A 25,185-nucleotide genomic window follows, 5' to 3' on the forward strand; every position below is an offset into this window, starting at 1 on the left:
TATGACCCTTTCATCAATGGATATATATGAACACAAATGGTGGCGCAACACATGTAGACAGACATAATACAGCAGGCATACATTCGCTATCCTTTTTGAAAAATGACTACTATTACTGCACGTCACTCTTAATCTGTGACTTTGTATTCCACTGCCCCCAGGTGGCCAAGGTGTGCACACCAGAAGGAGCGGCACAGTGTCCGATGAATTGAAGCCAAAGAAAATAATGCAAAAACTTAAATTATTTACATTCCACTTATGTCATCACTATGTTTTTATAAACGACAGTACTTTTGAATGGCTTTTAAAAAAAAATTAAAAACACATTACAAATTAGTTTTGTTTTTGGGGGGGATTCTGTAACAGGTTTCATTCATTTCCATGGGGAAAATATGATTTGAGATGTTTTGAGTTACAAGCGTGGTCACTGAACAAATAAAACTTGTACTTTAAAGCACCACTGGATAGCAGTATTTGCCAATCCCTGTTAGATCTATATTGACAAAGATGCATTTAATTAAATATATTTGTAAAAGCAGATTTTTATTTTTTTAATCCAGTTCTAACTCTCAGTGCATTGTGTACCTAATAAAGTGGCATGTGAGTGTAAATACGCATTAAATATGATCCATCCGTACTCACCGAAGTGATTGAATGTCGTTTGTGCATGGACACAGTTGATCCCGGGGAGCCACACACAGCTGCACCCTGTGTGCACCTCCCACTCCCACGCGAGACGTTGGTTTTAGTAGCAGAGCTCTGCTGCGTGGAGAGAAGACAGAAGCTCACTTGCACTCGGATCGGAGTTGCACCAAGTTGAATTGCTACGAGTGCGATGAGACCGCAATGTTCGCACTTGAATCGTCGGAGTGGAGACACCGGAAAGCTCGTCATGCCCGCCGGGCTCCGCGTCTTCCTCCTGGCGGCGGCCGCGCTGCTGCTCCTGGCCGACGGTGCCGCCGCTGTGGCCGGCCGCGTGAGAAAGGTGGCCCGGCCCCGCTCGTGTCTGGACCTTCCCGAGGAGATCCTGGAGCAGATGTTCGGGCGCCTCTCGGTCGGCGTGCTGAGCGCCTTCCACCACGCCCTGCAGCTGGAGCCCCGAGACGGCGTCAACCTGAGCTGCCCCAGCGCCGCCGCCGCGCGCTCATCGTCGGCGGAGAGCAAGAGTAGACTCCCGGTCAACCTGCTCAGCGTCTCCCCCTGGGCCTACAGGTAACGCTATACATTATACATAAACTGTATATTAGGGTTCTATAATTTTTGTGGTTACTTGATTTTTATTTTTTTTTATGTTTCGGGGGAGTGCATTAAGATCGCAATGTTTGATTATTTTTTTTTATATATATATAGTTATTTGGACCCTCTGCATTACATAACAACTGCCAGCAAAGCTGATTTGTACTTGAAATGATTAGAACCGGAATTGAAATGACGTCACGGAGTGACATTTTTTTTGGAATGAAAGGCACAGTTTTACCGAAAACATGATAAAACAAAGGTATCCTTCAAAACTTTTATTTAATAGCATAACATTTTTAGTTCAAGTACCACTAAACTGGGCCTGCCACCAACTTGACAAATTACTCACTTTTACTTCAAATGTTCTTCTTTTTTTTTTTTTGCAGTATGGCTGATGCAATTTGAATCGTCCTTTAAATTACCTTGAATAAAATAAAATAAAAATAAACCTGTGTGGTGTGGGATGTATAAAGTATGACTATCATGCAAAATAGAATGCAAATGCTCAAACTGCATGCTATTTTTATTTAATCCAATTAAGTACAGTTCAAGTTTAAGGTTTTAACTTTTACATTATAATTTGATAGTAGTAGAATAAGTGAGTTTCGTTTTGATCCTGTCACAGCGAGCCACCTGCATGATTTGTTTAGCAGAGTTTTCACGACGGATGCCTCCCCTGACGCAATCCAGCCATTTTTATCATTTACAAAAAAGTTTTTCAAATGTTTATTTCAGTATAATTTTCAACGTTTATGTGCAATATGTTTTAATTGAATCATTAAAGCACAATTTTTATTTTTCTATAGTTAAGCACAATGTTCCGTTACAAACTGCATAATGCTCAAGTGGCTACTAAAAATATTAAATATACTTTTTAGGAATAGAACCTCTGCCTTATTTTTGCCTACCATGTTACTGTACTTTAATGTTGCTCATTATTATTTTTTGAGGTGGTACTCTGTGTAAAAAGTTTGAGTTTACTCTGATTCCTCCCCAGTTTGCAGTATTTGTGGACCGAAACTGTGATACAGGGATAATTGTATCCTCATGATATAGTATAGATAATAAACCAGCATTAAGTATCCATATTGACACATGGACCATTTAGTGTTTTTGGGTTGTTGTTTCTAAAATGTGTGTTTTGATTTGTGTATCGCTGTATCATGATACTGTTAGTATCCGTGAAGAAATATCATCATTTCATCTCGTGAGTTACTCTGTGATTCACACTCCTATTTTACAGTAGCGCTGGTGGGATAAAATATCAAAATTCTGGTATATAGCATTGATATTGGAACGATACAGTGTCAGTGCACAAGCATCAAATATCAATATTGTGGCTAACATACAGTATGTCGCGAGTCATGATGACTTTATTTATATTTTGTCTATTGTGATACTCACTGATGTTGTTTGGAAAATATTGTTCTAGTCATACCATGGCTGTGATTTCCACAACTAGTTTACAGCAGTGATGGGACAAAGTATCGTATGGATATTGTCATCTGCTGCGATACAGTATTGGGATACCGCAACAATATGTTATGATGCGGTATTGTTAGATCAGCCTCAAATATCGATATTGTGGCCAACTGACATCACAATCCGTGATGATTTTGTTTTATAGCTCTGATACTATCTGTATCGTTGGAAACGATGCGAGTCAACCCCCAGGTTTACAGTCGTGGTGGGAGAAAATATTGATGCTGAGATGTATGGTGGTGATATTATCTGTTACAAGTTGTGTTTCAGTCTTGATACAGAAGCATCAACAATTGACACTGTTGTTGTCAAATTTTAAAAATCATTGTGTACACGAGTATCGATACAGCAGCGTCAGTATCAATACATTGTGTTATCGTATTGTGAGTTGCTGTGCAATGGTGGGAAAACGTTGATATTGTGGTTTATAGTATTGCTATCTGTTACGATAGTGTATTAATTTACAGGTTTTACAGAAGCAGCGGCATTTTTGAAATTTATTTTTTGTATCGCTGTATTGTGATACTAATTGGTATCGCTGGAATAATATAGTGACATTGTAGCGTCAGTTTCTCTGCGATTCCCACCCTTAGTTTACTACAGTTGTGGGACAAAACTACTGGTGCACTCTATTGTTCTGTTAAGATTTAGTATTTACTTTATGTATGTTACTAATTCCAGAAAAACGGCCGCCATTTTCTTTCCATTTTGCTGCGCCAGGTTTTGGGCACGTGAATTTAGCGGCTGTCCACCAAAATCACGTTTTCTCTTTTTTTTAAATTTTTTTTTTCACACGAGATAATACTTACTAGAGATTACGTTGTTGGGAAATAGAGCCTCGTTTTTGAAATGTTCAGTTGGTTGAGATTTTCTGTGGTCCTGACAAAGATGAAAATGTCCCTTGATTTCGGCATCGAAAATCACATGTTCATAGGATTCGATCACGATAGAAAACTATGCGGATGTGATTCGCAATTATTATTCTTGTTTTCTGTGAAGTTTGAATGAATTTGACCCAGAAAATGAGATTGCTCGAGTGGACGCTGCCATTGAAAAATCGGAATATGGCCTTCTTAAACATCACATTTCAATTAATAAGACTAAAATACGAAATAATTTCTTCCAAAGAGTCAAGGTTTGGGTCACAAATTCCCCAATGATTTTACATTGTCTGAGCAAGAAAATTTGGGCGGATTTGCAACATAAAAAGTGTCATAAAATCCTTAATCCTTATTCAATTCTTACAAACTAGGGCTCATTTTATTCGTGTATGGCTCCTCTATCCCATGATATCATCATTTTGATATACAGGTGTTTTAAACATTTTAGTTGCATACCTACAATATTGATACACTGACATCAACTAAAGATATTGTTGCTAACGTGCATCACAATTCAGGATTTGTCATTATGAAACATGTTTGTTTTGTTTGATGACGATACCATGATACCGTATTGATACTAGGCTATAGCGTCTGTTGTCTGCCCGTTTTCAGGATCTCGTACGACCCGAGCAGATACCCTCGTCACATCCCTGAGGCGTACTGCCTGTGTAAAGGCTGCCTGACCGGACCTCAGCGGCAGGAGAGCCAGCAGTATCGCAGCACTCCTGTCTACGCTCCTTCCGTGGTCCTCAGGAGGTCCGGTTCTTGCGTCGGGGGCCGTCACTCGTATTCGGAGGTCTACGTGTCTATCGCAGTGGGCTGCACCTGTGTGCCCCTGTTGGACAAGGACCGGGCGCTCCAGAACACCACCCGGACTCTGGACTCTTGGAGGACGGCAAAGTCCAAAGCTGCACGTTCATGGGGATAAAAATAAGTCGTCATCCATTTATTACTGTTCATAACATTAGGCAGACCAGTTCACCTGATACTTTTTGTAAATAATAATAAAATTCTCTGTATGTGTTAAAAAAGGAGCCAATTAAATAAGTACATTTCTGAAGATTTGTCTACTTGAAATTATTATTTAAATCATCCAATAATTTATTAAGAGGATATTTACCCTTCTCATACTTTTATGAGGGGTCATCATCTTCCACCTTGGTAATAATGTAACGTCAATTACCCAAATAATACTGCTGGAGCGCCGTCATATGGACAAACTGCAATACTATTTCATATCACTGCCATCTTCATCCATCTATTTTCTGCACCGCTTCTCCTCACTGGGGTCGCGGGTGTGCTAGCGCCTATCTCGGCTGACTTCGGGCGAGAGGCGGGGTACACCCTGAACTGGTCGCCAGCCAATCGCATACTGCCACCTTAAACTGGTTAAATGACCTCCGCCCACTTATTTGCGTGTTTTGTGACCTAATCCCCAGTTTATTCGCATTTTTTTTTCCAGAATTATTTTTTAATTGCAGTTATATGAGAGCATTCATTATTTGCGGGTTTTTTCCCTTTTTATGGTCTGGCTCGGACCACTGTACTCTCTCTCTGTGTACACACAAACGCTTGCGTGCGCACACGCACGCTCATATACATACATAGGCAGGCTGTTTGCATCACTAAGGATCTCGGTAGATTGAAGAGGGTTTATACTGATGACATCATAAAGACGGCCACGCTTCCTCTGACTGCTTTATTAAATATTCAATTATATATTGGCGTTGAACTGAATGTCTCGCAACACTGCTGTCGGCTTCATTAAAAGCACTGTAAAGAGACAAATGAACAATCGGCATTTGAGCATGAAGGAGGATGACCTCTATTCAGGCTACAATGACTATAATCCACTTTTTGACTGCAAGGTGAGCTCTTGTTATTATTGTTTTACTTACCACTTTATAATAAATATACTTGATAAGGCTATTTTTCCATTTTTAAAGGAGTTGGAGAATACTTGATAAGGCTATTTTTCCATTTTTAAAGGAGTTGGAGAATGATGTCAGCTTCCAAGAAGCAATCAAGAGCAGTCATGGAAAAAGAGCACATTTGCAACCAGTCTGTATTATTATTATTTTATTATTATGTGTGTTGTGCAGTATTTTGAAGGTATGTCCTCTCATTTTGCATAGAGTAGTGGACATTTTGCTGACTCGACCACAGGGGGTCGACCTTTAACTTCTTCTTCTGGAGTAAGTACAATGCGTGTGTTTGTCTCATGAATGTGTGTGTTTATATCTGTTGTATGGATGTGTTTGTCTCATGTTTGTGTGTATGAGGCATGTGTCATGTTTGCGAGCATGTGTGTGTGCTCGCGTGCATATCTCGTGTCTTCTGTGTTGTTTTTGTGTGTGTGTGCGCCTCTATGTGTGTCATATGTTTATGTGTGTGTGCGCGTCATGTCCTGTGTGTTCCCGCATATGCCTTGCGTTTGTGTTTCTCTTGTGTGTGTGTGTCATATCGTGTATGTGTGCGTGTCATTTGTATCATGTCTGTCTGTCTGTCTGTGTGTGTGTGTGTGTGCATGCGTCTTTTTTGACTTGTATGTGTGAATCGTGTGTTATCTGTGTGTGTGCGTATTCTTCCTATGTGTTTCTCTCTCTCTCTCGCGCGCGTGCGTGTGTGTGTGTGTGTGTGTGTGTGTGTGTGTGTTGTGACATATACATGGACAGGTCATGCCAACAATATAAAAATGAGCACCTATTTTTGTTCACAGTCTCATACTCCCATGCCTTCATCAGTGAGTCGACCAATAACAGCAGCTGCGCAGGTAACCCATGCTAGTGTCCCAAAAACAAATTGGACTTAAAATTGAGCCCAGAGGCACCCCTGGGAGGAAGATGCAGATGATAAATTTACTGTATAAATGATTGAACAATCTGAATACAGCAGAGTGGAGCAGCTCGTCCCATATCTGCAATTAGTGCTGCAGGTTATTCCTCTTCTCCCACACGATGTGAGTCAACACAACTACTTTTACAAATTGTTGATATTGTTATTTGATAATTAATAATTATCGGGCCATATAATGTAAAAGATATTTAAGTGTTTTTTTTTTGTTTTGTTTTTTTGTATCTTTAGGCCCAACCTTTGATCCTCTGGGCCAGTCCAGAGGTCCCGCACCCCCACTGGAAGAAAAGAAAGACGACACGTGAGTGGACGTCATGGTAGCAGCAGTGTTAGCCATGATGGAAACCATAATGTATGACCTCTGTCTCATGTGTCGTTGTTGTTTTAGGCCCGAAGAGAAGATCAAACTCTTGGAGAAGAAAGTGAACGACTTGATCACAGAGAGCTGCATGGCGCAAAGCATGGGCAACTCACAACTGGTCAGACGCTTGTCAAAGTGGTGCTTCAGTCAGTACCGTGGATAGCTCTAAAAAATACAAAGATGTTTTCTTCTATATGCGTGAGTCTTAATGTCAAAGTTGTGACTCAGTAGCTGTAGTGGACCGCACAGCTATTTAAAAACGTTTCTTCTTCTATATTGCTTGTTTCCTAATGACGACAGCGATTCAAAAAGTTGTTTTCTTCTGTATGTTTGAGTGTTGATGTCAAAGTTAAAAAAAAAAAAAAAAAAAAAAAAAACTCATGTGCATTGTTCTATATGCACATGAGTCTTGATTTAAAAGTTTAAGAGTCACTACAGTGGACATCTTTTCAAAATCATTTTTCTTCAATATGCGTATGAGTCTTGATGTCAAAGTTGTCTCTCACTCACTCACTACAGTGGACTTCAAAAAAAGTATTTTGTTCTCTTTGCATACGAGTCAAAAGTCAGTTGAGACTCACGACAATGGACAGCTGGTGAAAAGCTATTTTCTTCCAGACGCTTATGGGTGTCAAATTGCGAATCAGTTACTACCTTTTCAGTAGTTGTCTACTGCAGTGACTGATGCATATACTGTAGCAGAAAATCACTTTTGAATCGCTGCCCACTGTAGCGACTGATGCACAACGTTGGCATGAAGGCTCATGCAGGCAAAATAAAACAGCATTTGATGAGCTGTCTTTTGTGGTGACCTCCATTTTGCCTTTCTGTTCACTGTACTGACTGATGTGTAGCTTTTAGACAGTGATATTGTGTGTGTGTTTTGACAGGCTCTGGAGAAGGCCAGAGAGGCTGAGAGGATGGAGCGAGCGCTAGAGAGGCAGAGGGAGCAGTCCGGAAACGCTGAACAAATCAACGTAGATCTCACCTACGCTGTGAGTGTGGAGACAATCAGGTCCTGACGTTACTGTTGCCTGTTAACGTGTTGTTATCTTCGCCGTCAGGTTTTGCTCAACCTGGCTAACCAGTATGAAAACCATGAGATGTACCCTGAGGCTCTGAGCAGCTACCAACTTATCATCAAGAACAAGATGTTCACCAACGCAGGTAGGCCAAACTCTCACTCTGGGCTCTTGGAAATGGACCCCTAAAATGGCTGTTTGAAACCACAATTGCAGACTTTCTGTGACTTTTCAGGCAAAGCTTTCTGAGATTTTCTGTGGGCCTACTCATGATAGACATCCAGTAACTATCAAATTTCATGTTACCAAGTGATACTCACTTTAGGGGCTGAATTTTCAAAATCTTTGAAGGGCACGTGGAAATGAACAAAATGACCCTAAAAAAACACTTCAAAGCAAAATGGCAGACCTTTCGGGCACGGCTTCTTGACACAAGTAAACCCTGAAAAAGGCTTTACTCCCAATAGACAGAAAAATGGCAGACTTCCTTTATCTTTTCAAGCATGTAAACTATTTTGTTGGTCTACTCATAAAAGATATGGCTCCCAAATTTAATGTTGCTCAGTGAAACTGGCTTTGAAGGCTGAATTCTGAATAAATTCAAAGGACCTCTAGAAATGTCCAAACTTTCCCTAAAATAGCTGCTTTAAAACAAAATGGCACATTTCTTCTGTCTTTCGGGCATAGCTTTTTGAGACTTTTTGTGGGTCTACTCATGGTAGACATGCCTACCAAATTTCATATTGCTAAGTGAAACCGGCTTCAGGGGCTTAATTTTCAAAAGAATCCAATTTTATGAATACTTTTAAAATTTCTGCCTGAAATGTCAGCTTCAAATAAAAAAGGGCCGAGTTCCTGTCTCTTTTCAGACATGGTTTCGTGAGACTTTTTTTGTGGGTCTACTCATGACAGATATGGCTCCCAAATTTCATGTTGCAAAGTGAAACTGGCATCGGAGGAAGAATTAAAAAATAATTGATTGAGTGGGAATCACGCCCCTCACCTGAAGTTACTGCATTTCTTGCTCTGTCCAATCTCTCCTCTTTCTTGCAAGTGATAACCTGCATCGTCAAGATGTTCTCGAAATGGCTTTTTTTCATTAATTTCCTTCCACGCTTCAGGACGTCTGAAGGTGAACATGGCCAACATCTGGGTGAAGCAAAAGAACTACCCCAAGGCCATCAAGTTGTACCGCATGGCGCTGGACCACATCTCGGACGACTACAAGGAGATGAGGATCAAGATCATGCAGAACATCGGCACGGTCTTCGTGCTGCTGGGCCAGTACTCGGACGCCGCCGCGTCCTTCGAGCACATCATGAGCAAGAGCGCCAACGTCAGGACCGGCTACAACCTGGTCCTCTGCTACTATGCCACCCGGGACGCCGACGGCATGAAGAACGCCTTCCACAAGCTCCTCGCCGTGCCCCTCGACGTGCAGCACGAAGACAAGTACATCGCCGGCAACGTGAGGGAAACGCTTCTTCTCATGTGCGTGTCTCTCATGTTTGTCTGGTGTGTTTCTGTATGTTTGGTGCATGGGTCTGTTTGTTGTGTGCTTTGTTCTTAAAATAGCGAGTGTTAAAATAGGTAAAACAATGTAATATGTTTTAGGATGACATCAAATCCAACATGTTGATGGAGGTCATCAAGAATGACAAGCTTCACCAAATGGAGAGAGACTTGTAACAATGCATTGGAAAACCACACCATATTTATCCCATTGTGTGGGATAAAAAACTGTAAGGTAGACATCAAATGTTTCCATCCCTGTTGGCTCCCACAGGAAAGCGCGTGCTGAGAAGTACGTCATGACCTCCGCCAAGCTCATCGCTCCAGCCATAGAGGCTTCTTTCGCCGCCGGATTTGACTGGTTTGTTTCCCTATGAGGTTTAACCCACAAACACAAGCCGCGCATAATCTGTGTAGTCCAAGGGAAAGCCAGAAAGATTGTTTAGTTTAACACCCGACAACTCGTTTCTCCCATCCTGTTTTGTTGAAAGCAATTGTCCGATCGCTATTTTCGATTTTATACATGTGCGTGTGAAAGGTGTGTGGCCTTGGTGAAGAACTCTCCGTATGCGGAGCTGGCCAACGACCTGCAATTAAAAAAGGCCATGACCTTCTTCAGACAGATGCACTTCGACCAGGTCAGACGCTCCTTTAAGGCACCGTACACTTAATTAATGAGAACGATATCGCCTGACATGGAGTTCTTGTTTAAGGCCATGAAAATCCTGAAGGAGGTTGCCAAGCAGGACAGCAGAGTTAAAAGCGCCGCGGCCAACAATCTTGCCAGCCTCTTCATCCTGGTACGACTCTTCTGAAACTAAAAGGGTGCAATCAGATGTGGCTCACAAAGGTTCCTGGATTTCTGGAGCGTAGGCCTACAACTCCCCATCAGGGAAATGAAACATTTGACCATTAAAACATTGGGGAGGGGTGCCTTGAGTTAAGAGTTGAATTTGTTCTGTGACCAGGCTCGTACCTCCAAAACAGTTGTCGCTCAAATCATCTCCCCACTGAAATAAATGGAAGTATCCATTCCGTTCCAGCCTCCCATAAAAAAAGACACATTTTAGTACGTATTTTTTGATAAGAACAATAACCCTATAAAACATACAGTAATGACAATTAACGAAAATGTAAAGAGTGACACAGTTTTTGCCACATTTTATGTTTCAATCCAGTAGACATTGTGCTGCTCCCGGTGTGTGCGTCTTGGTCACCTGCGGGGAGTAATTTGGGATAAATTAGAAATACAGACATGCGGCTATAAATGGAGACGGTCACACCTTCTCAGTAAGCTGCAGTAGCGGTCATTTTTCGCAGAGGATAAAGAATGTATACCTGTGAGCATTGTTATACTATCTGTCTACTTGTGTTGCTCCTCTGTTTGTGTTCAAATACCTGTTGGCTAAAGGCTTCTAACACCGATGCAATCCATTAGCTACCCATCTGCGGCGTTTTGCATTGCGTTTAGCATTCAGCTTAGCTGACTTAAACGTGCGTGATTATTTGAAATGCACAATGTGTGTTTCTTGGTTTGATGTTTAATTTGGCAGTTAACTTCAACTAGAGTGCCAGTGAACAGCTTGACGCCTCTTTTTCAAGTAATTGCTCTCTCGCTTTTTTTAAGAAATCTGCAAAAATAAAAAAAATAAGAAATTATCTTCAATGATTTTAGCAAATGGCTGCAATATAACAAAGAGTGAGCAATTTAAGGGGGTCTGAAAACTTTCTGTACCCACTGTACAGTGTTTCTAAAATGATATATTTAGCTAGGAAGGTTTCCCATCTAAATGCAACATTTTGCTATGAAAGCTCTATATTTTCTTATGAAATGTCCGTAATACACCCGGAATTAAGACAGTATTTCCTGCCGTCCAAACACACTACAGTCCTCCAAAGGTGAAAGGAACTTTTTGTTCTTGGTATCTGTGGTTCCTGGAAGTAGAAGGTTCCAATCAGATAGACCACCAGACCAATGTTTGGACAGAGTATCTCATTCAATAGCCCTAGAAAGTGTCCAATGGTCCTTGAAAAGTTTCGATTTCCGGGGTCAACTTCCTGTTGATTGTGGTTCCAGGAGAAAGACTACGAGCAGGCGGAGCGCTACGCTGACCTGGCCATGAACGCAGACCGCTACAACCCGGGAGCCTTTGTGTGTAAGGGCAACGCAGAGTTTGTCAAGCATGACTACGTCAAGGCGGCTGAGTTCTTCAAGGAGGCACTGAGGAACGACTCCTCCTGCACCGAAGCCCTCAGGAACCTGGGTAACCTCCAAAAAGAAACACCATCTTGTTCCTTTGCAGTCGAGGTCATAGAGTGTACCAAAACACGCTTGTTGCTTTTGTCTCCTTTACCAAGGTCTGACGTACAAGAAGCTGAATCGTCTGGAGGACGCGCTGGACTGCTTCCTGAAGCTCCACACCATCCTCAGGGACAGCGCCGAGGTCATGTATCAGCTGGCCGACATGTATCCTTCGCACGTTCGTGAGCCAGGAAAATAATTACAGGTAGTTACATATGTTTTTTTTCCAGGACTGATACCGATTATTAGTACTTAAGGTGGCTGATAAGTGATATTTGGAGCCCGTATTCATTTGGAATAAAAATGAAAATATTAGCATCAACATTTTCAATGATACAAACTCCAACACTTAACTTCGCTTAAATGCCTTGAAGCATCTGTTGTTACAGCTTTTCAGATGTGCAACATGAAGTTCATTTTTGTTTAAACATTCTAAGAAATTCCAAGAAAAAAATAAGAGTTCCCAGGCTCAGCAGCATGTCTTATAAACTTAAATGAATACTGCAACAAATAAATAGCTCCCTAAAGTTATCTACAGTTAAATAAAGTTTTCCAAAATTTCATTTTTCTTTTAAGTGGTAGTTTTCCCCTACATAAATGTGACATTTTGCTTTTATCTGTTCACAAAAAAAGGCTACATTAGAGGGTCTTTGGACCGTGTTGTGGTATATTTATCTTAAACTGCATCAGCTACGAGCTCCTGGAGGACCCTCATCAGGCGGTGGAGTGGCTAATGCAGGTCATCAGCGTGGTCCCCAACGACCCCAAGGCTCTGGCCAAGCTGGCAGATCTGCACGACTTGGAGGGGGACAAGTCGCAGGCTTTGCATTACTACTGCGAGGTACCAGTGCACACACTACGCCCGTGTTCTCAGTCATTCACTCTTTTTTTTTTTTTTAATATCTTGGACCTAGATAGTTCAACTAGAAATCCCGTTGTAGTGATTGAATAAGGCATTGAATGAACGAGTGAACGCAGTCGCTGCGTTCGGAATCATTCACTCATTCCCTACTCCCTAATCACTAGATAGGGCTTATTCCCAACACAGTCTACATAATCACGATCATGGCGATGATGATGATGTCACTTCCTGGGCAGTCCTTCAGGCTGTTCCCCTGCAACATGGAGGTGATCGAGTGGTTGGCTGCCTACTACGTGCAGACGCAGCTCTACGAGAAGGCCATTCACTACTTTGACAGAGCCATACTCGTGCAGTGAGTCACTAAAAAATGCACCATTTAGTTCAATATTTTGTTTAAAAAAAAATAATAAAAAATTATATATATATATATTTGGAGTTACATGCTCGTTGTTGGATAATGTGTTAAATGCAAACATCTACAAGTTGAATGTAATTGATAAACCTTATTATCATGAGGCAAAATGTTATTGTGGAGGTGCTTGCCGTATTTTCCGGACTATAAGTCGCACTAGCCAAAAAATGCATAATAAAGAAGGAAAAAAACATATATAAGTCGCATTTTTGGGGGGGGGAAATTTATTTGATAAAATCCAACACCAAGAACAGAGATTTCATCTTGAAAGGCAATTTAAAATAAAAACAGAATAGAGAACAACAGGCTGAATAGGTGTACGGTATGCTGACGTAACACATTCAGCTAACGTTACGCGACGTTACCGCTAATGTTGAAATGATCAATTTTCAGAGGTACAGATGCACAGGCCCTCTTGCAGTTGTCAGTGTGAAAATAATGGGACATTATAGAATAATGTGTTAATAATTTCACATATAAGTCGCTCCGGAGTATAAGTCGCACCCTCGGCCAAACTATGGAAAAAAAACTGCGATTTATAGTCCGAAAAATAAGGTCATTATTTCAAATGTCTATTTATTTTCATTAAAAATATAAAATACTGTTCGTTTGTTAAATAAAATAAAAATAAAGGCCAAGTGAAAGTGAAATTTCAAATATTTAATATAATTAGTGCTGTTCATAACACAATTTTATTATCTATATTAAATACTAAATGTTAAATGTTTAAAATTAAAGAAAAAGTAATAGCAACGGGGTAAAAAAAGGTGAAAACAAAAAATGAACAACACAACAAATATTAAATGTCGGCCACCGTGCCGCCAGTTATACAAATATTTTTTTATTTTAATGAAGGTAAGACCAAGTGGGAAAAAAAATCATGATTGTAAAGTGTTATGTGAAAAGAAAGAAGTGCTTCAAAGTGTACTGTGTTCATCTAGCAATGTGGAATAAAGTGGGGAAAAAGAAATCTTTTCTAACACAGTGTGAAAATATTCAATATTGTTTTTTGTATTTTTTTCAATTAGAAATAAAACAAGTCAATGAGTTGTTATGTTCCTCAGACCGAGTGAGGTGAGGTGGCAGCTGATGGTGGCCAGCTGTTACAGGAGAAGCGGTCAGAAAGTACACCTGCATCATCTGAACACAATATATGCTATACCGTGTACTCTGGAGTCAACATGTTAGTATATTTTATTTTTTTTCATTTTTCAGGAAACAGTCAGAAAGCTCTGGAAACCTACAAAGAAATTCACCGCAAGTTTCCCGAAGATGCGCAATGTAATTCATCTTGTTTCAGCTTTAAAACGGCGTCATGGAGAACAACAACCGAATGTTTATTTGCGTGTGTCGAGGTCTTCGCTTCCTGGTGCGGCTGTGTCAGGACATGGGCCTCAAGGAAGTCCACGACTACGCCAGCAAACTCAAGAAGCTGGAAAAGATGAAGGACCTCCGGGAACAGGTAGGTATCCGCCTAGATTTGTGAGGCTTTTAGTGTTTTAACACTCGAGACCAGATTTTGAAAGCCTTGGTCTTAGCTCAGACCGGCCGGACTCTGGATTTTACGTCGAGACCGGTTGACACTACCACTAATCTGCTATTTTTCAACTTGATTGATGTGATAATATGGAGAAGCACTTGGTAAAGCAACCAATATCTTCAATGTATGTGTTACTAACCCCCCCCCCCCACACACACACACACACCTGTGTAATGACTGGAACTTTGTTGTGACTGAGGGACCCCCCCCCCGATGTGGGGTCAGGCACGCCTTCTGTTTCTGCTTGGTTGTTTTTCCACGAGCATTGTGGTTTATTGTGTAGCAAATAAAAGGCACAAGATGGCGCCAGAGATGGCTGATTTTTCTTTTTTTTTTTAACTGATTGATCACACTACTTTCAAGTCGTAATGATTTGATTTAAATAATGTGACAAAAAGGGATTTTTGTGTGTGTGTGTGGAGGGGGGGATTTGCAAACCTCCCCTTTTAAATGTTGGTCTTTCTCCAGAGAGCAAAAGCAGAGCAGGACGGAAGTACAAGAAGCCGAAGAATAGACAGCGCGGCCTCTCCTACGGGTCAGCACTGTTGTACTACAACAACAACACTTGCATGCAATAATAACATTAAAGTGCAACCAAACAGGAGAAAAAGAATGTCTTGCAACTTAGACACATCACAGAGAAGAGTCTTGTTAACGAGCCTGACAATGAAGGAATGGATAGAAAATAGCCAAGCACGTGAAATCAGGCTTCGAAATGGCTTCTCTGACCGCTGGCGATGGGCCGCGGGGCGGTGGGTCTCATTCGTTTCGCGACTGCCTCGCAACACAACGTGTGTGCGTGCCGGACGCCAAGACACGTGGCTCACAAAACGCATGACAATTCAAGAAGTATAAGTTTTTTTTCAAATTGTAGGCACGGTTTCATGGCCAGTTGCACGCTACACTGGCAGAACAGGGGGGAAGTTATTTCGGAACTAGGAAGCGCAACTCCGCTGAATGGTCACTGCATGGCATAAGGGCGCTCGGGTTTGAGACGCCCCAGCCCAGTGATGTCACGGGGCTAGTTTTTAGCCCCACCCACAAAATCAGGAACATTTAAAAGGTGCAAAGGTTTTCAGCCATACCTCAACAATTCAGTGCTATCTTGTTCCTGAGAACAACTTTGCACAGGTTTTCAGCACTTCGAGCATATTTCATTTATTTAGAACCAAAACACGAAAATGAACTTGGTTGCACTTTAACACTACATAGAATGGTGTTTGTGTTTTGTGTATCTGTCTCTTCGGTGTGTATCTGTTGGTCTGTTCCGTGTATGTGCGCACGGAAGTCTTGTGTGTGTGTGTTTGTCTCGTGTCTTTGTGTATGTTTGTGTTGTTTGCATCTCATTGCGTGTGCGAGTCTTGCATGAATCTGCTTTTTGCATGAGTCCGTTAGTCAGTCTGCCTCGTGTATTTCTTGTTGTGTCCATCTGTCTTCTATCGTGTATCCGTTTGTCCGTGTCTCTTGTGTGTTTGCCTTATGTGTATCTATTCTGTTTGTCTCATGTTTACCTGGTGTGTGTGTTTTAGAGAGCACGCCGAGTGTTCCCAAAGGCGAGCGTGCGGTTGTCCCTGTGATGTCACTTCCTGCCTCCAGCGAGGCTTACGAGAGCAGCAGCAGCCCCAAAGAACTGGGTGGGTATGATGAAAAAAAAAAAAAGCAAATGGTTGGGTGACGAGTTGACATACGGAAACGTAGTTCTGCCACACCATGAAAAAAAAGTTCATCATTGTGTTATAATGTGATCAAGTTTGACGCATTTGAAGAAACAAAAGGAAGCGATTTTTTTCAGCTTCAGGTCACTGGTGGAGCCCTTCGAACGTCCAGTGCCATGAAAAAGGATCGGGCCCCGATTCAAGTTGTTATGTTTTGGCACGGTTTCCCCACTTTAATGTTTGAGATGTAAATATCAGACAAGTGAACTTAAAAATACAGTTTTTAAAGGGTAATTTTAGTCAAAGCTACCTGGCCCTGTGTGAAAAAGTAATGGCTTCCTAAACCTAATAAGTGGTTGAGCCACCTTCAGCAGCAACAACTGAAATCGAGCATTTTCTTTTAACTGGCAATGAGTCTTTCACATCTCTGTGGAGATATTTTGGCCCACCTCCACCTTGCCGGCAAAATAAAGATGATTCTGATTCTGATGTTTGGAAGTTACATAGCCACTCCCACCACACTTCAGTTGTACAGCCAGGTCCGCTAGCTCTGTCCTGCATGCTTCGGCCCCTGTCCTATCTTGTCCTGTCCTTCCTTCACACGGTGTAGCACTACTGCCTCATACAACACTTGAATCTAATATGTCATTGTACTAGGTATATGATTTACTTTCCTCATCCTTTTTTTTTTTTTTTTTTTAATACATATAGTGTCTTGTCTTGTGTTAAAGTTTGTACGTTAAATTATGAAATGTATCATGTTTTATTATAAATGTATCGCATTAAAACGTGAAATTATCGCGTTATAACATGAATGTGAACTTTTTGGGGTCTTTTTGCTGGTATGGCAGCAATACGCTTCCATAACGATGAGCCAGCCGCCAATCTAATCACATCAATGCTAGCCGTTAGCACTTCCTAAGCACGTGGGCCGTTTTGTGTTTGCGTAGACGCGTCCTACGTGGACCCGCTGGGCCCCCTCGCCGATCCGCCCCGAACCGGCGCCAAGAAGCAGGTGGACGACGACGTCTTCGCCGGAGAGGACCTCGGAGACGAGCTGCTGCCTGAGTAGAAAATGCCAACACCGTGTTGGTTGGTCTCACACAGCTTTGCTTTAATAACCATTTATGTTATACCAGCCACACATACACTTTAGTTCATACACAGTAGTTTAGACCCTTGAATGTACATTGTGGTACATACACCACTGTATATACACAATGATTCACGTAGTGTATACACTAAAACATATGGTACATAGTGTTTAATACACAGTAGTACATGTAGTATGCACACTAGTACAGGCAGTGGTACATACAGCATATACAGTGAACGTGTGACATACACAGCAGTACATTAGATACTTTAGTACAAATGGTATATACACTGTGGTACATTCAGTACCTACGCTCTATTACATAGTGCATACTGTGGTATATACACGTATGTACAGTATACATAGTGATACATCCACTGTTGTACATAAAATATATACACTAGAATAGGTGACAGAAAGTGGCATATACATAGTAGCACATAAATACAGAATGTACATATGCTGGAGCATACACACGGTATTACATCGTTTATAAAAACCTACTACATACTGTAATACATAGAGTATACTCTGTATACGCAATGGCACATACAGTATATACTGTGCTATATAAGTCCCCTCCAAAAGTATGAGAACAGCAAGGTCAATTCCTTGTTTTTGTTGTATACTGAAGACATTTGGGTTTCAGATCAAAAGATGGATATGAGACAAAAGTTCAGAATTCCAGCTTTTATTTCATGGCATTTACATCTAGATGTTAAACAACTCGGGACTGAGCACCTTTTGTTTGGCCACCCACTTTTCAAGTGAGCATTAAAGTCAATAACATTTAATATTTGGTGGCATAACGCTTACTTGCAATAACTGCATCAAGTCTGTGACCCACTAACCTCGCCAGACTGTTGCATTTTTCATTTGAATTGCTTTTGCAGGCCTTTACTGCAGCCTCTTTCAGTTCTTGTTTGTTTCTGGGGGTTTCTCCCTTCAGTCTCCTCTTCAGGAGGTAAAATGCATGCTCTATTGGGTAAAGGTCTGGTGATTGACTTGGCCACTGTAAGACCTTCCACTTTCCCCCCCTGCTGAAGTCCTTTTTTGTGTTGGCAGTGTGTTTTGGATCATTGTCTTATTGCATGATGAAGCTTCTCCCGATTAGTTTGGATGCATTTTTCTGTAATTGTCAGACAAAATGGTTTTGTAGACTTCAGAATTCATTGTGCTGCTACCATCATGAGTTACTAGTGAGCCCGTTCCAGAAGCAGCCATGACATTCCCTCCACCATGCTTCACAGATGAACTCGTGTGTTTTGGATCATAAGCAGATCCTTTCTTTCTCCATACTTTGGCATTTCCATCACTTTGGTAGAGATTAATCTTGGTCTCATCAGTCCGTAAAACTTTGTTCCAAAACCTTTGTGGCTCATCTCTGTACTTCTTTGCAAAATCCAATCTGGCCTTCCGATTCTTAATGCTGATGAGTGGTTTGCATCTTGGGCGGCACATCTGACTCACAGTTCTGAGGACCCGGGTTTGAACCTGGCCTCGCCTGTGTGGAGTTTCCATGTTCTTCCCGTGCCTGCGTGTGTTTTCTTCGGGTACTCTGGTTTCCTCCCACATCCTAAAAACATGCATGGTAGATTAAATGAAAACTCTAAATTGCCCGTAGGTCTGAATGTGAGTGCGAATGGTTGTTTATATGTGCCCTGCAATTGGCTGGCGACCAGTTCACGGTGTACCCCGCTCTTGCCCAAAGTCAGCCGGGATAGACGCCAGCACTCCCGCTACCCTCGTGAGGATAAGCGGTATGGAAGATAAATGAATGGTTTGCATCTCGTGGTATGTCCTGTATATTTCTTCTAAGTCATCTTCGAACGGTGGATTCTGATACCTTCACCCCTGCCCTGTGGAGGTTGGCAGTGATGTCACTGACTGCTGTCTTTAGGTGTTTCTTCACAACTCTCATGTTGTTTCTGTCATCAACTGTTGTTGATACCCTTGGCCGACCTGTTCGATGTCTGTTGCTCAGTACACCAGTAGTTTCTTTCTTTTTCAGGACATTCCAAATTGTTGTATTGGCTATGCCCAGGGTTTCTCTAATCGATTTTCCCTCTTCTCTCAGCTTCAATGGTTTGTTTTTCTCCCATAGACAGCACTCTGGTGTTCATGTTTGCTTAACAGCAAATGCAGTTTTCACAGGTGTAACCCGAAGCCTAAAACAAGCACTAGCTAATATTTAAGCAATCAATCTAAAAGACAACACCTGAGCAACTATAAACACCCATCAGTCAAATGTTCCAATCATTTTGCTCACTTGTACAACAAAGAAATTAACCTTTCAAAGAGGAACTATGCAGCAAAGTCGGAAAAACAGTTTAGCGCTAACGACTCTGAATCAGTCTGGCATGCATTACAATCGCTGACCAATTACAAGCGACGATCCCCCCCCAAGCTGAGAACAGTAGCACACTAGCCAACGACTTGAATACCTTCTACTGCAGATTTGAAAAGGACACTTTCACTATCTCCGCTGCTCTTCTCTCTCTACACGAACGACTGCACCTCCACGCACCCGGCTGTCAAACTCCTGAAGTTTGCAGATGACACCACTGTCATCGGCCTCATCAAGGACTGTGACGAGTCTGCATATCGACAGGAAGTGGAGCGGCTGGAGCTGCGATGCGGCTGACACAACCTGGAGCTGAACACGTTCAAGACTGTAGAGATGATCGTGGACTTCAGGAGGCACCCTTTGCCACAGCTGCCCCTCACGCTGTCCAGCTGCCTTGTGTCTCTCAGGACCTGAAGTGGGCGATCAACATCAACTCTGTCCTGAAAAAAGCCCAGCAGAGTATGTACTTCCTGCGGCTTCTGAGAAAGCACGGCCTGCCACAGGAGCTGCTGAGGCAGTTCTACACAGCGGTCATCGAATCAGTCCTGTGTTCTTCCATCAGTCTGGTTTGGTGCTGCTACAAAAAAGGACAAACTTCGACTGCAACGCACAATCAAAACTGCTGGTACCCCCCTACCCACCCTTGAGGACTTGCACGCTGCCAGAACTAAGACAAGAGCCTGCAAAATCCTCTCGAAACCGCCACATCCCGGTCACCAGCTCCTTCCCTCAGGTAGGCGCTACCGACCAATGCAAACTAGAACTAGCAGACATTCCAACAGCTTCTTCCCTCTTGTAATCAACTTCTTAAACACCTAACCTACAATTCCATTACAACATGCTGGCAATTTTTTTGGTCTGAGTTTGTTGTCACATTTCTGTCGGGCCAATTATATACCACTCGTGCACTCACTGTAGTAGTCTCGTCACGCTGCACTATTTGCATACCTGTTCTTGACCAATACTGGCCGCTCATGCCACAGTAGCATCTGCAACATTTGCAATATCAACATTGTCCCAGATTATCGCACTACTCGTCACTTTGAACTGCATACACTCCTCGAAGTCTCGGCGCCCTTTGCACAATGGTCATTGCACCGGACTACTGCGAGATTAGTCATTCTAAGTGCTAGAGGACTGCATCTTTTTACACAATTGTCCCCCAAAAAATAAACAATTAAAATTGTACCGGCATTACCGGATAACTAGCAACCCTTTATTGCTCAGTGACTTTCTTTCTCAATGTATTTATGTCTCAAAAGTGTTCTTTGTCAATTGACTGTCTCTTGTCGTACTAGAGCGGCTCCAACTACCGGAGACAAATTCCTTGTGTTTTTTTGGACATACTTTGCAAATAAAGATGATTCTGATTCTGAAAAGTGGGTGGCTTCAAACAAAAAGGTGCTCTGTCCTGAGTTTTTTTTAACATATCTAGATGTAAATACCATAAAATAAAAGCTGGAAATCTGAACTTTTGTCTGATATTCATCTTTTCATTTGAAACTCAAATGTCTTCAGTATACAACAAAAACAAAGGAATTGACCTTGCTCTTCCAATACTTTTGTAGGGGGGTGGGGCTGTACATTAGTTGTAGTACATAATGGTACAAAAACTGTAGTACATGTGCTATAAAAAAAACATGGTAGTACATACAGTACATCTTGCTGTAGATGTGGAGTATGCACTGCGGTACAAATGATGGTACATACAGTATACACAAGTACATATTGTGTGGTACATCTGTAATAATTTTTGTCGAGATTGCCTCCCTTTGCTAGCATCTCAAATTTATCACTCATTGTCCAATCAGCAACCTGGATGTTCTGGATGGCTCTGCCTCCTTCACCCCCTTTCGGCCAATCAACAGGAGAGCAGCGGCGACGGGTAGTTGACGAAACATCGGAAATCGTTGGACAAATTGCGCTCGTGCTGAGGCAGGAAGTGACGACACACTTGGACGTCCAGAAGATCCTTGGCTACATTCTCCATGACGACGCCTGAACGCAACACAAGAGACTAATGATGCTAAGCTAAATGCTAACACAACACAACATGTCTTGAAATAAACATGTTCTCATCATTGAAGCACAAACAGGCACTGTGCAACTTTCAATAGGAACATTAGCACTGATGCTAGTGCTAACACAGAGAGACGTCCTTGCTGGTCCACCGACATTATACACTACAAAAGGATGTGATCCAGGGTTGCTATTGCAACAACAAAGCTGCCATTCTCCTTATAACAAGCCAGTGTTACATCAACGTGACTTTGGAGCTGCTATGTTAGGGTAATGTTCTTTAATCAGTTCAAATGAGTGGAACTGTCATCCCTCTGACCTGTGCACAGCAGCACTTTTCCTTTGCTGAGGTACTTGACGGTCTGGGCCACTTTGGTGAGACACTCCTCGGAGAGGTAGGGCGGGTCGGCCAGGACCATGTCAAAGCTGCCGGGCGCCACGCCGCGCTCCGCCAGCGCCAGCGGCTCGTTGTAGTCGTAGAAGACGAAATCGTCGCCGTAGATGGCGAAGCGGCGGTCGTACTCCAAGAGCGCCACCGACACGGAACCTCCGCCGACAAGGCCGGACAGCTGCTTGAGCTTCTGGTAAACGCTGGGTGCGCTCACGCATGCGATCCTGCGAGCACAATTCACACAATTCACACGTAAACCTCATTCGAAGTCTCACGTAGGGCTGGGCGATTCGGCAAAAATACCACAATTTAGTGTTTCATGTCTATTATGAAGATTTTTTAAATATTAAAAAAAAACAATTTTTAACAGCCCACTCAAGCATCTGGTTGAGTACATTTTGAGTCACTATCTCAGTGTAAAGAGTGCCTAACTTAAGTTGGTTGCGCCATGGCTGAGAGAAGATAGACTACAAAAATCCACTAGAGGTCTCGGTCACTCATTAGTATTCTGCTGCTTCGTCCGACCAGAAACACAGAAATGATTCCAGACTTGGACGGTTTATGGTAAAACTTTGAAGGGCAGGAATTGTTGAAGTGTTACAGACCTTATTGAACATACTTACCGTAATTTCTCGTGTATTGATTTCCACAAAAAATTGTCAAAAGTCAATAGTGCGCATTATACATAGGTATAGAGGGAAATGAAAACGCTCACATTTTATAAATGTTTGCCGCTATCTAGCGGTTATGAAAAAGCTGTACACTTTCATTTCAATGTTACCGCCACCTAGAGGTTATGAAAAAAGTGTAGCCTACACATTCATTCCAATATGACAGGGGTACGTATGACTGCATATACTGTATGTACGGTTGTGCTCTTTAAGTTTACATACCCTGGCAGAATTTGTGAAATGTTTTTTTTTTTTTTTTTTTTTTTTTTTTTAAATATGACTGAACAACAACCATCATTCATTTCGTTATGGTTATGTTTTGTTTAATGGTAATGCTTTTCTGAAATGCTTGACAGTTTAATTTGAATCCCAATAAAATAAAATGTGTTTCGCCCAGCCCTTCATGTTTTCTTTAAAGAATTGTACACATCTTACAAATTCTGCCTGGGTAATCAAACATATGAGCACAACTGTGTGTTTTCTCATTTACTAGATAAAAGAAAGGCTGTGAATTTCAAAATAAGTAAATAAAAAAAGTATTACATTTACAATAAAGTGCTTAACTTCAGAATAATTATTTGAAAAAAATACTTTGTGTTTTGATTATATGGGTAGAAGCAAAATCATGCATTGTAAAAATGTATTATACATAGGTAGAAAGGTTTTCCAGAATTTTGAGGTCAACTTTGGGGGTTCACATTATACACGAGAAATTACGGTAATTTACTTGATACTCAAAAACCTAAATGTCTTAATATTGTTTTTAAAATGAGACCAAATGGCTGATTTGTTGCTGTATGGATAAAGTCAGAAATTAAGCTAAGGAAATTAAAATGTACTGTCCGCTATAAAATAGAAACTGTAAATATGAAATAAATGTTATTACATCATAACTATGCGGAAGTAATTGCTTAACTAATGTAATTTTAATTATTAGTAAATAAACTAAAAATCTATTAACAGTCATTTCTCACGTGCATTTTCCCACCCCAAAATTCATCAAAAGTCAAAGTACATCATACGCATAAGGAAAATGAAAAAAAAAATACCAGTTGTTCCACTGGTATTTTCACGGCTGGCGGTAGGATTGCGGTACAGAGTCTCTCTGTGAAGGGCAGATATCTACGGCAATATCTCTCTCATAAGGTAAGAATGTGTTTGTTGTTGCTTTTTTTTTTTTTTTTTTTTTTTACCTTCCTCCTCCTCCAGCTTGGTGTAGAAGCTCCTCAGCCAACCGGGTTGCGGTGTCGTCAGTGTACCAGAATTGACTCATTCTCTACACACACACGTACATAGCAAAAGTACTGTTAACGTTTAATTCGTCGCCTTAAGACGAAAATGAATTCCCAGGGCGATGGCGTAACCCGAATCTACAAGGTAACGCGCCGCCGTCGCCCACTAAATCACGTCATCGCCACGCGTCGTAAACCGGGACAAACCGAGGTCAGCCCAGAACTGGAATACCTGCCGGTAAGCTACTCACCCAGTCCTCGCCTACAGCTCCCAGGGCAAAGTGGTCCGCGGGTTTGGAGGTGGCCCCGGTGTTCTCACCTCGGCTCTCCTCGTAAAAGTCCAGCAGAGCCGCCAGAGTGTGAGCAGACAGCGTCGGCACGTCGTCGCTGTCGCACATCGTCAACGACGGAGATGGAAGCCTTACTGAGGTTCGTATCTAAAACAATATCGATGACAAACATGCTGCGTCATTTTAACACCTGCACCATAAAAAAAAAGGTCTGGGAGTAAAAAAAAAAAAGCAAAATAAACTCACTGGGCCGCCGTTACTTCGGTGTGGCCACTGGCCATGCGTGGGGAGTCGAGGAGTGATTGCGTCACCACAGAAGAGTCGAGCGACAAGGTTGGTCAGATGTCAATATTATATTGACAAAGATGTATGTTAATGTATTGTTAATACAATGTGGGTCAAAAAAAAAAGTCAGTTCTCTCCCGCTCGTACTCGGCCTCCGAACGATATTTGCGACTATATTGCATGTGTAGTGTGTGGAGGATAAATTCGGAAACTAAAAAAATCGCGTCTGGATTTGTAGAGACAACAACTAACGGCGACTGATTCTACATTTCGCTTACCGTCCGTTAGGGACCGTCTACAAGTTATACATCCCAGGGTGAAGTGTGTGACAAATAATCGCATATCAGATAATAATAAGACCAAACTACACATTAGCAAGAATGGCATGGGACACTTCGGCCTAATAATCATGAATACCTTCAGCATTATGCTGTCATATATCATAATTTCTTTTAGTAAAGCAGTAAATTGTACATTTAGCAATAGAAAGAGAAAGCTACAAAGTTTGGTTTCTCAGCTCTGATGAATGTAGCTTAATTTGGGGAGATCGGTCATCTATGGGGGTGGCACGGTCACCGACGGGTTTGCACAGCTGCCTCACAGTTCTGACGACGGGGGTTCAAATCTGGCCTCACCTGTGTGGAGTTTGAGTGCCTGTGTGGGTTTCCTCCCACATCCCAAAAACATGCATGGTAGGTTGATTGAGGACTCTAAATTGCACGTAGATGTG

General features: G+C 41.8%; 3 protein-coding genes across 13 annotated transcripts; 2 read left to right on the forward strand and 1 right to left on the reverse strand.

Annotated features, from left to right (window-relative positions):
* The first annotated feature begins 835 nt into the window (after positions 1-835).
* On the forward strand, positions 836-4,649 carry il17d (interleukin 17d). Its single transcript, XM_061691574.1, has 2 exons — positions 836-1,212; positions 4,218-4,649. The coding sequence occupies exons 1-2, from the start codon at positions 836-838 to the stop codon at positions 4,531-4,533; spliced, it is 693 nt and encodes a 230-aa protein (XP_061547558.1). The 3' UTR covers positions 4,534-4,649.
* Positions 4,650-5,099: 450 nt separating this feature from the next.
* LOC133411051 (intraflagellar transport protein 88 homolog) lies at positions 5,100-23,148 on the forward strand. Of its 10 annotated transcripts, XR_009769612.1 has the most exons (26): positions 5,101-5,473; positions 5,595-5,666; positions 5,741-5,800; positions 6,325-6,378; positions 6,498-6,564; positions 6,690-6,759; positions 6,847-6,937; positions 7,710-7,814; positions 7,884-7,986; positions 8,963-9,309; positions 9,456-9,526; positions 9,628-9,714; positions 9,892-9,991; positions 10,067-10,153; positions 11,431-11,617; positions 11,712-11,820; positions 12,346-12,496; positions 12,682-12,869; positions 13,994-14,046; positions 14,145-14,210; positions 14,285-14,391; positions 14,938-15,004; positions 15,999-16,103; positions 17,075-17,216; positions 19,769-20,300; positions 21,379-23,148. XR_009769612.1 is itself a non-coding variant. In XM_061692882.1 (25 exons), exons 1-24 carry the CDS (start codon positions 5,342-5,344, stop codon positions 17,194-17,196), a joined length of 2,601 nt encoding a protein of 866 aa, XP_061548866.1. In that variant the 5' UTR covers positions 5,102-5,341; the 3' UTR covers positions 17,197-17,216; positions 21,379-23,148. The 10 variants fall into 10 exon arrangements, 8 of the variants coding, with proteins under 8 accessions (XP_061548869.1, XP_061548862.1, XP_061548864.1 ...); XR_009769611.1 differs by having other exon boundaries at positions 13,994-14,054; positions 14,145-14,391; XM_061692882.1 differs by lacking the exon at positions 19,769-20,300 and having other exon boundaries at positions 5,102-5,473.
* On the reverse strand, positions 17,224-24,891 carry eef1akmt1 (EEF1A lysine methyltransferase 1). 2 transcript variants are annotated; one of them, XM_061692887.1, is made up of 5 exons: positions 24,417-24,891; positions 24,132-24,317; positions 23,842-23,924; positions 21,906-22,201; positions 17,224-21,565 (listed from the first exon to the last, which is right to left on the reverse strand). In XM_061692887.1, exons 2-5 carry the CDS (start codon positions 24,276-24,278, stop codon positions 21,429-21,431), a joined length of 663 nt encoding a protein of 220 aa, XP_061548871.1. In that variant the 5' UTR covers positions 24,279-24,317; positions 24,417-24,891; the 3' UTR covers positions 17,224-21,428. The 2 variants fall into 2 exon arrangements, with proteins under 2 accessions (XP_061548871.1, XP_061548872.1); XM_061692888.1 differs by having other exon boundaries at positions 24,132-24,343; positions 24,417-24,442.
* Positions 24,892-25,185: the final 294 nt, after the last annotated feature.

The sequence above is a fragment of the Phycodurus eques genome, chromosome 12 (assembly GCF_024500275.1).
Source record: "Phycodurus eques isolate BA_2022a chromosome 12, UOR_Pequ_1.1, whole genome shotgun sequence".
In the NCBI taxonomy this organism is placed as follows: domain Eukaryota; kingdom Metazoa; phylum Chordata; class Actinopteri; order Syngnathiformes; family Syngnathidae; genus Phycodurus; species Phycodurus eques.

Bases quoted from the DNA above. Each gene is read 5' to 3' on its own strand.
- il17d (XM_061691574.1), top strand. From the start codon at position 836: ATGAGACCGCAATGTTCGCACTTGAATCGTCGGAGTGGAGACACCGGA. The intron at 1,213-4,217 runs GTAACGCTATAC...GCCCGTTTTCAG, and splicing joins GTCTCCCCCTGGGCCTACAG to GATCTCGTACGACCCGAGCA.
- LOC133411051 (XM_061692878.1), top strand. From the start codon at position 5,342: ATGTCTCGCAACACTGCTGTCGGCTTCATTAAAAGCACTGTAAAGAGA. The intron at 6,565-6,689 runs GTGAGTCAACAC...TTGTATCTTTAG, and splicing joins TTCCTCTTCTCCCACACGAT to GCCCAACCTTTGATCCTCTG. The intron at 10,154-11,430 runs GTACGACTCTTC...TTGTGGTTCCAG, and splicing joins TTGCCAGCCTCTTCATCCTG to GAGAAAGACTACGAGCAGGC.
- eef1akmt1 (XM_061692887.1), bottom strand. From the start codon at position 24,278: ATGTGCGACAGCGACGACGTGCCGACGCTGTCTGCTCACACTCTGGCG. The intron at 23,925-24,131 runs GTGAGTAGCTTA...GTGTGTGTGTAG, and splicing joins GAGCTGTAGGCGAGGACTGG to AGAATGAGTCAATTCTGGTA. The intron at 22,202-23,841 runs GTAAAAAAAAAA...TTGTGCTCGCAG, and splicing joins CAAGCTGGAGGAGGAGGAAG to GATCGCATGCGTGAGCGCAC.